General features: G+C 32.4%; 1 protein-coding gene across 1 annotated transcript in view; it reads right to left on the bottom strand.

Annotated features, from left to right (window-relative positions):
• Nucleotides 1–7,006, bottom strand: part of LOC121739208 (heparan sulfate 2-O-sulfotransferase pipe) — a 130,287-nt gene extending 123,281 nt beyond the window's left edge. Inside the window, exons 1-2 of the mRNA XM_042131562.1 lie at nt 6,897–7,006; nt 1,306–1,486 (exon numbers count right to left, since the gene is read on the bottom strand). Of these exons, the coding sequence (XP_041987496.1) occupies nt 1,306–1,355 (50 nt within the window). The 5' untranslated portion in view covers nt 1,356–1,486; nt 6,897–7,006. The remainder of the gene's footprint in view (nt 1–1,305; nt 1,487–6,896) is intronic.
• Nucleotides 7,007–12,154: the final 5,148 nt, after the last annotated feature.

Here is a 12,154-nt window from a genome sequence, read left to right as displayed (position 1 = left end):
TATATGAGAAGTATCCTAAGCATATGCTACCAAAAAGTAATATTTTGCAATTAGATAATATACCATGGTTCCGAAGGTGCTAAGAGAACTCCGGATTCCTTATAAATACAAGTTTGCGGCTTTCGGAGTTATTTTAAGAACTGAAAGCATATGCTACTATGAAAGTAACCCGAATTTGTCGCACGATTTAAAAAAATATAATGTTATTTCAATGTAAATGATTCGACCTTGGTGTTTAGGTTACCAAGTTAGCAATTTGATCATGAGATCTTTGAGGTATGCTAATCTCCTTAAAATTTATACGGACGATTATAGTTATATTTGAGCATAATATTATATTATGTTGAGCTGATGAGTTTTCATTAGTGTAATGATAGAAAGAAAGTCACTGAACAGAACTTTAGAGCCTTTAAAGACAGGCGTATGAACATTAATTTTATCATTGCTTGATTAAAGCCAAGCATATTATACAGTGGTATATGCTTGGAGTTGCTTAAGCAATTCTGAAGTGGTAGTGATCTCAGACAATGAGTTTTCACATCATGAAAGTGTATCCTGGATCCAAAGTCACTAAGCATAACACATTAGTCTGTACAGGAAACCTTATAAATGACTAAAAAGTATGTACTACAATATCTTTATTTTTTTGAAGTCGGTACCAGTTTTAAATATAAAAAATATTTTGTCATATAAATCAGTATTATTAGCTGGTACCGTCTTCAAAATAATGAAGTATTGTGTACAGAAATAGTTGAGGTTTAGGAGAATTATGCCTAAGGCACTTCAAAGAGTAAGAATTATTAAAATAGTTCGTCTACCTGCGGCTTTTTATAAGGCGAGACGAATTCCAGAAAGTTCCTTGCCCGATTCACGTAAACAAGTAAACAAGTGTGGGAACTTTCTAGGAGGCTCGAGCATGTACCACCTAGCGCCATCTAGTTTCGAGTAGGGGATTTATGTTTAGTGTGTCCCCTGGTCAGTTTCGCTGGTTTGCCGCTAAATGGCTCTGTGTGTCCGTAACACCACTTCCCTATTATTTAATACTTTTTTGTTCATTATAAATTATTATTGTTTTTACCCTGGAAGTCGGTTTTATTTTTTGTTAAAAATAATAATTAAATTCTCAGAAGTGATGTGTGCGTTAACACTTTAGAGTTAAGGTTGAATTTGTTATGTTTTTTGGTAATTCGCTTCAATGCGCTTCGACTCTGTGCTAGTATAAATTGACCCTAACGGTGGCCTGTAAATTTTTTGTCAGTAGTAAAAATAATCCTGAAGATATTGTAATAATGGAACTTTACTTACCTCTTAGGCACGCTGATCCTTCGTCGGAAGAAGTGATCCATTTTGCTCATCGGAGTACTTCACTTTGCAGTTCCAGTCACTATACAGTATACAGTATGCAATCACTAGCACACGTAACTCGCAGATATATTATCAGACCACCATCAAAGTTCTATGTAGTTTAGATATCATTTGCTATTACCTGTAATATAAGAGGTTTATGTAGATTTGTCTATTTATCTTATATCTTTAAACGAGTCTATTTATCTTATATCTTTTAACAATTCTTGTATATATATATATATATATATATATATATATATATATATATACTAGCTATTTGACCGAGCTTTGCTCGGTATTCGATAAAACACGAATAAAATGAAATTTTTTAAAAATGATTCCTAGCTAGATCGATTTATCGGCCCCGAAACCCCTATATACTAAATTTCATGAAAATCGTTGGAGCCGATTCCGAGATTCCAATTATATATATATATATATATATATATATATATATATATATATATATATATATATATATATATATATATATATATATATATATATATATTCAGAAAATGTCTTTTTATTCGTGTTTTATCGATAATCGATAAACTGAAAAATATGACTCTTCCTGACATCTATTGGCGAATAATAATACTATTTTGTTAGCAACTGATTGTTTTAACGACCAGCAGATGGCGTTATCAATTAGTAACACGAAGTCAATGAGTGTTTGATATACCGAGCAAAGCTCGGTCATCCAGGTACTATTTATGCTACGAGAGTCGAGAACGTATTAAATGTCTGCTAGTATTAAAATGGAGATTTTAAAGATTTTTCGGTTGAAGATTTAGTAGCTGCTGTAATTCTAGTACGATTATACTTTGTAGAGTTAGAAGTCATTCTAATCCTATTTTTGCTGTGTCCTAGAGTGATTCTCAGCCCTCGAACCTCATTTTGACTTAAAGTTTTCCCGGCTCTAGATTGCTTACGTGATACGTCGCGCGTCGGTTAGCCGACAATCGAACGAAGATCTAAGATAGTAGAATTAGGACCCCAAGGTGTTTTAATAGCGGTTTATTTTATTTTGAAGCATTTATAACACTTCAATATTATGCGAGTTAATGAAGTAACTAGAATCGGAAATAATTTTATTAGAAAATTATTACAGCTGTTGCCGTGTTACACTTACTTAAATAATTTGACCTCTTTCGACCGGACGAGATTATATATTTCTCTGATTCTCTATAAACCCACTTGGAAATGCAAATATATGTTATTTTAATTAATAAGAAACCAATATATGTTAATATCGTGCCGTTTGCATTAAACATATTCGTATGTTATGCATTTTAAATAATCGAGATAAACACTCGAAGAGAAATCGGTGAATGGTGATACTGATTAATAGAAAATAAAAGTAACAGCTTATATAAAGTGATACTTTAACAATATTTAACTTTAATAAAACATATCTATAAGGGTCTATCCCGAAACGCAACATGAAACGAGGCACGACCCGAAAAAGCTTTTAAAATTGAAATATGTACTGTATGTAAATCTAAAGATATTTCAATTCTATATATTGTAAATTTTGTAATAAATACGATGCATTAGAGATTGTAGCAGCTGTAAGCACTAAGCATATAATATTTTAAGAGCGTTTACACCTTTGATTATATATTACAGTCTACACATATTATTTTTATGATTATGTTTATGTAGTAGATATATAATCAAAGGTTTACACCTTTCACGCTCAATTTGGCTGAAAACTATACTTTTCAAACTTGAAAAAGTCATCAACCACTTATCTTTATAAAAATGTTGATAACTTATTTTTATAGGTTTCACTGTCTATAAAGTTAGCAGAGAAAAAAATACGATTTAAGTACTTATAGAGTATTTGTACATAAAATCTCGATACCTTAACAGAGATTTGCTTAAATTCCGTTTTAGTATCAGTTTCGAAGCTTTTAATTTACGAAACCAGCAACAGATCTAATAAAAAAAGGGTAGTATTTAATCGAGTGACTGTAAATTACAGTTTTAAGTGTCAAAATTACTAAATTTGGGTTATAGAATTACTATTTGAGCGACTGACTGTGACGAGAAATTAACAGAACAGCAACTTACAAATTCTTTATTTGAGTTACTTAAAAAATCAAAATGAGCAGCTCATTAATATTTGAGCGACCTAATATCTGTTTGAGTGTGAACATTAGGTCCTGCATTTTTTTCAATATTTAGCAAATGTACTTTTTATACTGAGTGGCATTTTATCTTAAATGAAGAGTTTCGAATACAAAAACCACGAAAAATACTTTAATGAGCAAAGTATAATGTGCTCACATTAAAACAAAAAAAATGAATATAAAATAACTATTTGATGAAACACTTTTAATCAGGGATCCCTAGAACAATTTTTTCTATTACTATCAAGCAAATTTTTTGAGAGTAGCTTTATTTGGATAAGAGGAACAATAATTTTATATGTGAAAAAGTGGTAGCTAACAGAGATAGAAAGGATTTCATACATTGATTTCATGATCCCAAAATATGTATTGTTTAGGGAATGCAATCTCGTTCTCGCGAGATCTCGGCCTTTTTTAGCGAGATTGATCTCGGACAAAAAAAAGGCGAGATCTCGCGAGTTTGACGAGATTGCACTTGAGCATGGAACGTCTTATTCGAAGTGCGGCCTGAGTGAGGAGACTGACATGGACGGAGTTGCTATCACGGAGTAAAAACAAAGAGGAGCTGGCCTAAGCAAGTGTGCACTGTGATTTTCAACTAGGTCCTGAATTTTGACTTCTCGTTGTTTTATTAGTTATAAAAGAATTAGTTATAAAAGATTTGCGTTTGATAATGTACGCTTTTATAGTAATTCTGGACGTCAGTCGTCACGTTATTGTGGACGTCGGCTTCCACGACAAAACATTGGGTACGTCAAATGCCCTTTTGAAGTGTAGACGTCGTGATGTCCTCTAACGTGCACGTTAAAAAGTTATCGTCAACGAAAATTTAAAAGAGTCTTCATATACAGTATGTAACAAAAATAAGTGATAATACTTTAGGGTGTGTACGTGTTCCTTGTAGAGAGTTCACTGTGAAAGTAACAGTGCTGAAAGACGAAAATTTTTTTTCACTTTTGTATGGGCAAGGGCCCGAGCGTCACGAGTTTCCCCATACAAAAGTGAAAAAAAATTTTGGTCTTTCAGCGCTTCTACTTTCACAGTGAACTCTCTACAAGGAACACGTACACACCCTAAAGTATTATCACTTATTTTTGTTACACCCTGTATATTATATGAAGACTATTCCATACATTTTACATCCCTTTTTATCGTTTTACCGCGGACGTCCACGATAGTTAGATTAGAAGCGAAGACTGGTTGTATCTTACATTTATTATTAATTGATAGACAGTAGATATGTATGTCAACTACTTAAAAATTATAGACATACGTCAAACAATGTTTAATGCATAAAATTCTATTGAAAAATTCGTGAAAATGAATGTTGATCTTATAATACTAAGGCCCGTATTTTTGGTCAGTACTTAAGAAGCGCCTCGGCCTCAAGGCGCGGTTCGCCTCTGTGATTGGTCCAAATTTTGACAGCCAACCAATCACAGAGCCTGAAACGTTCCTTGAGGCCGAGGCGCTTCTTAAGTACTGACCAAAATACGGTCCTTAAAATATTTATTACTTTTTTTTCGTAATTTATTCAAATATTGTGATTATTTGCAAAAAACCCACCAAACCGCTTATCTCGCGAGATCTCGAAATTAGCGAGATCTCGCGGTATTGTATTCATAAACTCGCGGGATCTCGCTTGAGCTCCAATCTCGCGAGATTTGCATTCCCTAGTATTGTTCTATTTGTAGGAACTTGAATTATATAACGGTAAGGGAGATCGTTTAGAATCATGCCCAACGATTTAGGGGGGGAGGGGGGGGGTTTAGGTTAATAAATTACACAAATTATAATCCTTAACGGAACGTCAAAGAAATGGGTAAAAATTTTAATGGCGACCTATACCAAAAAAAAAACAACTGGCTTAATTTATGAGTCGTCGGAGCTCCGCTATACGGGGCTCCTACTTCTGGGTGGTTGACAAAAAAATGACCACGATGGCTAAGGCGGGAGAGCTTCGCTGCGCTACGCTCCCGGCCGCCATCTAACCTAACCCAAAAAAGTCATATTGGTCCGCAGCCCAACTCACCGGCCTCACCTGACTGCAACGATGCGTCGCCCCGCCCCATTCGAATTCGCACGCATTTAACAATATGTAGATTTCATTAAAACACGTATCAAAATATAAAATATAAATCCTCAAATAGAATATAAGTTAGGGTGAATATCAGTAACCAATTATCATTAATAAAGCAGCTCACAAGTTTGCTCAAAGTGAACTTTTTAGTAGCTCGTAATAAATAACCTCACTTAGAAAAATTGAATCTATATTTAATATTGAAGTTGCCCGCTGTGTATTTCCAGTCGCTCACTTAGTAATACAGTCGCTCGGATAGAATTTTAATATCTGAAATAGATTATTCGCAAGCTCGTTCTGGATTTTATTATAAATCAATATTAGTCATTAGTTTAGTTTATTTTTCGCTTAGTCAAATTATTACCGCTCATGTTATTAAAACAGTATGTTCATCATCAGTCGCAAAGTAATTTTTTATTTGCTCGTTTTATAATTTCCCATAAAAAAAATAACCTATTGACAAGATCCTTAAGCAAATAGTTAGCAGAAAAAAATATTTCGTTTAGGTATATAACTTTATGTAATTTGAATTCAAAGAATGAGAAATATGAAATAAATTTGAAAAAAAAAATTTGAAAATCAAGGAATTAAAACTATTTTTTTTACCCATTTATTTAACTTAATTTAATATACTAATAGCTTCATATCATAGAACACTTTAATTTTAAAAAATCTTTTTAAATATCAACAAATCTTTTGTTGTTTTTTTTCTACAAATATTTTAAAATTATGTAAGTACTATAAATCGCTACGCGCAAAGCAATTCAAATAGTCCGCCGCGCAGCGCCGCAGGTTTGTTTGGAAACTTGAAATTAGGTGTACAGTGTACACTGTACACGCTCTTAATGAATATTATGATTGATTAAAAGCAAATAGCTTTCTACAAATTATAACTTTAACTGTAAGTAGTTATAAATTTACAATGCGTTATTAATAAGTAAGTACATAAATAAGCAATTTTTTGTCAGTTAAATGAGTTTAAAAAGCACCTCGTAGGCCGTTCGTGGGATATAAGTACACCTTTGTTCTGGAGTACTTAATAACATTGATAACAATTATATCTAATTAATTTACAAAAACAACAATTAACAAAGTAACATAACGCATTGATTTTTTAATGCAAATACTTTTTATCTAACCCGTAATTTTCTTTGGAATGACTAGGTACGTCGGTATAATTTTTTTATTTTGCTTATATGCGTTTATTATTATTTGATATTGTTAATTACATACCGAAATTAATTTTATTTCACGTAAGTAAAATACTTTCAAATATTTCTAAATTATTTTTTACAATTCTATTTTATTAACAAAATAATCACTTAAATCACCTTTTAAAAATAATCGCATAAAAATTACGAACGCGTTATTCGGAATTGCGAACGCGAAATTCGAAATATGAACGAATCGAACACGATCGATCGTCACGACTCACGCGACCGAGCGGCATGCGGCTCGCGAGCTCACTAGCCGGGCGAGATTGTCGAGACTCGAGACGAGAGAGAGGACTCTCTCCGAGGAAGTTCCCCTCCAAAACATGTCCGGAATTCCGGTCCTACTGTGCACAATGCGTGGAATTTGCGACAAAAGTTGATATTATTTCATCGAACGTAACATGGTCAGAATTCTAATTTTTGAAATGCCTGGGGTGGATTTAATGGCAATACTACTTATGTAAATTAGATTTGAGAAGAATAGTATTTTCTTCACTCCGTGCGCCGTAATGGTTGTATCGTGTACGGTGCCATAAAAAATATAAATTCACAACTTGATGATACCAAAAATATCATAATTGCATTTGCATCGCCCAAAAGCTTTTTATGTCCGCGAAATCTAGAAAGTTAACAAAATTCATTCACTTTCATAATTTCTAAAATATTATTTAACCTAACAGTTAGGGTATGTTATTCGAATATTCGAATACTCGTTTTATTCGAATATTCGACGATTTTATTATTCGAATATTCGCCAAATAATTTTTCGAATAATTCGAATACTAAAAATATATTTGATTTTTGTTTAAAATGCTATCAAACATAAAATTAACATGGAATAAGAACATAATTAAGTTTATTTCAGAAAAATAATATTATTTATCAATATTCTACATCTTTAATGATTTAAATAAATCTGTTTTTAGTCTAACTAATGAGTATAGGACCATTCATCATCGCCATTGACCATGTTTTTAGTTCATTGTTGTTCATGTTCATTACGCCAGAAGGGTGTATAATGTATATAAAACAAACTCGTTTTTTAAGAAGGTAATAAATGTAAGTGCAATATTGAGATCTTTTAAATATGTAGTTAAAATACAAAAGATATTTTTTATACGCCTTTCTGGCTTGAAGCTCGCGATGTGATCTATTCGACAAGTTGATAAAAAATTGCTATTCAATAGCTTTACCACGGTAGTCCTCGACTGATAATTGAAACAGTTAGTACAGTATCAAAAAATGTCGATGGCTCCTTAATATCATGTTATTTGTGTTATCAACTTCAAGTTACTAAATTCACCAGCTCTAGGATTGTTTCACCCTCCCCCAGGGATTCGTTGCATTTTTTTTTTCTTTGTTGTGGGGTTGGTTTTCTAGTGGTCCTTTTTTATAATTTCGAGCCACATTGACACAGGTGAAGCCGACTAGGTGAACTAGGTGAACGTGGATCGAAAATATCAAAAAGACGGGTAAGCTGGCTTAGTATTAATGAACAGATATCATAACGTCGAATATCATATTATTATTTAATCTCAACTGCTACCTAGCAAGACTTAAGCATAATCACATGAGAAAAGTAAAAGGTGCTACGATCGAAAACGGTTTACACTTTACAGCCTTTCTTTTATTGCCCAGCTGTAACCTTAAAATATACATTTTAAAGTGTTTCAAAATAAAAATTAACTATGTCATTTATAAAGATTTTTATTGATAAAAGTAAAAATAAGAATTGCTTACTTTATAGTATTAAGAAAATAGGTTGTACATGGCTGTACGAAGCTTTTTGTTACTTTTATTCAGAGTTTTCAGCATTTTTCAATTTTTTTTAATTATTCGAATAATATTCGAAATATTCGAAAAGTTTTGTAAAATTCGAATAGTAAATTTGTCGAATAATAACATTCCCTAACCTAACTGTAACAAATGAGTGCATGTTTTAGGTATGTTTATGAATAGTAATCATAATAATTAGCATGCTGCAGCTAGTTCAGGTGCCAAAAAATTTAGGATTAAAATAACACCTTAAATTTTTTTTTTCCTCTCTTCCTAATTAGGACGTCTGTGTCGGAAAACTCTTCTTATTGGGAAAACGAAATTTTGCAGTAATTAAGTAATGGGCATTGTCCAAAAAAAATCACATGTACTTTTTATATTTTTTTTCGTTAAAATAGGGTATTTTAAGAATATAAATTAAATAATTTTGAAATTCATTGGCTACTTTTTTCTCAATAAATTTTTAAAGTTTCGCTCTGACGTCATCATCGGCCGCCAATTGACCTCTGCAATCTGCATATGTTTTAAATTTCCTTTTAATCATATTTATAATGGCTGGTTCGTCAAATGCAAGTTCTCATTATGTGAAAGGTGATACGAGAAGCTTACCAAAAGTTCGAAACGTAATGTTGGTCGAATTTATTGCTAATTTAACGCCATTGAAGGTCAAACAAAGGTTAAACGTATTTGTTCAAAAATATAAGTAACTAATGGGTATTTTTTTCGTTTATATATACAGAAAAACGATCACTGACCTTATTCCTCGAAATGTTTTTGTAATGAGCAAAATTAAAAAAAATGAACAATCCCCATTACTGCCGCACTCAGAGTGGAACATTAATTACTTAAATGTAATTAATTCAAAATTTTGACATAAGCCCCACACATTATCTGTCAAACTCTTCATTAAATCGAAGGTTAATCGTAATTAAATGTCTCTGAGTACGGCGGTTAGAGGAATAATAAAATACCTATCAATAAAATATTATCTTAACAAACACTTTTTTATATAAAATCAGGGGCAAGCAAGCAAACGGTTCACCTGGTGGAAAGCAACTACCGTCGCCCAATGCCCATGGACACTCGCAACATCAGAAGAGTTGCAGGTGCGTTACTGGCCTTTCAAGTGGGAGTACGGTGGTTTACAAGTTACGACTTGTAAACCACCGGTTTATTATATTGGTCCGGAAATACACTGGCGTCTAATAGTGAAAACTCAGTCCAAATAGCTTTTGCTTTTTTTATTTAAATCAGTGATTCCCAAAGTGGTCCAGGTGGAACCCAGAGGTCCACGCGATACTAGACGGCGATCTACGTTAGCCCTGACAAAAAATGGGGGTCCACAATAATTGTAGGCGGGTCCATATAATTATTATTTGGTTAGCAGTGAAGAAGTTTTGAGTATGCTTTCTAATCTCTTATTAAAAAGCATAGGCCAGAGGATGACGAAACCTGTCTTATCAACGTGCCACTTTTCAGAATAATTATCTCTAATATGTCATAGACGTGTCATCCAATAATATTTTTGTTTGTAATCCTGACGCGCATAAAAATATAATGCCCCTAATGTTGCTAGCCCCCAGTGAAATGCCGAAGAAAATAGCGAAAAAAATATGTTGTCAAGCGCCAGAAGTTTAAATTTTTTTCATAATAAATATTGTATGTATATATCATAGGATTATTTGATAAATCGAATTTTCACGAAAATTCTAGGGATTTTTCGAAAACACGGATAATTAGATAATGGTGATAACATTTTTCAATTAAGTATCCTAATAAAATTAGGTTTTTTGGGAAAACGCAAGTTGCCAGTAGTAACATTGCACATTCTTAACGCTGATTGGCTTGATATTTGCTTACTGCCCAACTCTTATTCTGATTGGTTACTATCTTTTCCTATGTATCTTTGAGGTAATACACCATAGAATTATAAAGGACATAACCTCAGAATTAGTTTCTGGTTCTGTTAAACTTTCGGCACTAATTTCACATGTATCAGTCATTTTGTATTTACAGACACACTTTGAGATAACTTTTCGCATTAATTTTCAAGACCAACTGCAATTTTAAATACATTAAATATCAATTATTTTTAACAAAAAATTAAAACCGACTTCCAAACAAAAAAATTAAAAACAAAAATAACATCTTTATAATATGAACTAAAAGTATTAAATAATATTTCTTAATATCTAATAGTGCCTTTTTCCGAATTCGGCTAAACCTCAACTATTTCTGTACTCAATCTTCATCATTTTGAAGTCGGTACCAGATAGCTGAATCTTCAGTTCTCTGATAGAATATTTGAAACTTTTGGAACTGGCACCGACTTCAAAATTATGAAGATTGAGTACAGAAATAGTTGAGGTTTAGCCGAATTCGGAAAAAGGCACTATTAAATAAGAAATATTATTTAATACTTTTTAGTTCATATTATAAAGATGTTATTATTGTTTTTACCTTGGAAGTCGGTTTTAATTTTTTGTTAAAAATAATAATTTCACTCTTTTTAGTTACCTTACTAATTGCGATTGTGTTTCTTATTCCTATTACGATGTAGATTAGCTATGTATGTCCACACTGTGCACTTTCATCTTCAATTTTCGTCATCTTCTTTCATTCAACTTTCGTATTGGCGCATTCAATATTTGAATGCGTCAAAGAACGCAACGCCAATATTGTAATTTTTTTTGTTCAGTAGAAAAGTCTGTCAGCTTATTGTAATTTGTAACATGTGCGACGAGAACATTTTACATTTTTTAATGTCAAATGTGTGCCTTACGCACTGAAGTTAAGGTTGAATTTGTTACTTATGTTCAATTTTGTGGTACTTGAAATATGTATTTTGAAACAACATTAAGTAGGTATATTTTTTTATTAAAATCGCTATGAAATGTTATGAAATCGTACCAAATAAATAAGGACATAACGTGATGACTGATGATATAATAATGGTGTTGTGTGTATATTGTATCCATATACAACCATGTGAGTTGTGACATTGGTGACCCTGACATGGTAGTGATGATGATGATGAATGTAATTTGCATAGTAGCATATTCTTTCAGTTCTTTAAACAACGCCTAAACCCCCAAACTTGTATCTATAAGGAATCCGGAGTTCTCTTAGTATCTTTGGAACCATAGTATACCTTGGTGCAAAATCTTGCGTTTTGGTAGCATATGCTTAGGATGCTTCTCATAAAACCAAAATCACCATATTATGTTTCCATATGGATTTTGAGGAGTTCCATCGATTACTCATGGATCCCATCATCAGATCACCACTTTTGTAAAAATGGGACCAAATTGGAATGAAACCTAATATAACAAAACAAAAATTTTGAAAATCGGTTCACAAACGGCGGAGTAGTGGTCGAACATCCAAAAATAAAAAAAAATAAAAAAATATCCACAGCCGAATATATAACCTCCTCGTTTTTTGGAAGTCGGTTAAAAACTGCTAGCTCGCTTACAAAAACATCCACAAACAAAACAACGCGTGACAATAAATTGACATTTAAAACGTCAAGTCTTCAACCAATCAGAGAAGATGTTGTTGTGAGGCGCTTAAACCGACCAATCAGTGATTTTTTTCGA

The sequence above is a fragment of the Aricia agestis genome, chromosome Z (assembly GCF_905147365.1).
Source record: "Aricia agestis chromosome Z, ilAriAges1.1, whole genome shotgun sequence".
Taxonomy (NCBI): domain Eukaryota; kingdom Metazoa; phylum Arthropoda; class Insecta; order Lepidoptera; family Lycaenidae; genus Aricia; species Aricia agestis.
This window is presented reverse-complemented; position numbering and strand designations above follow the sequence as displayed.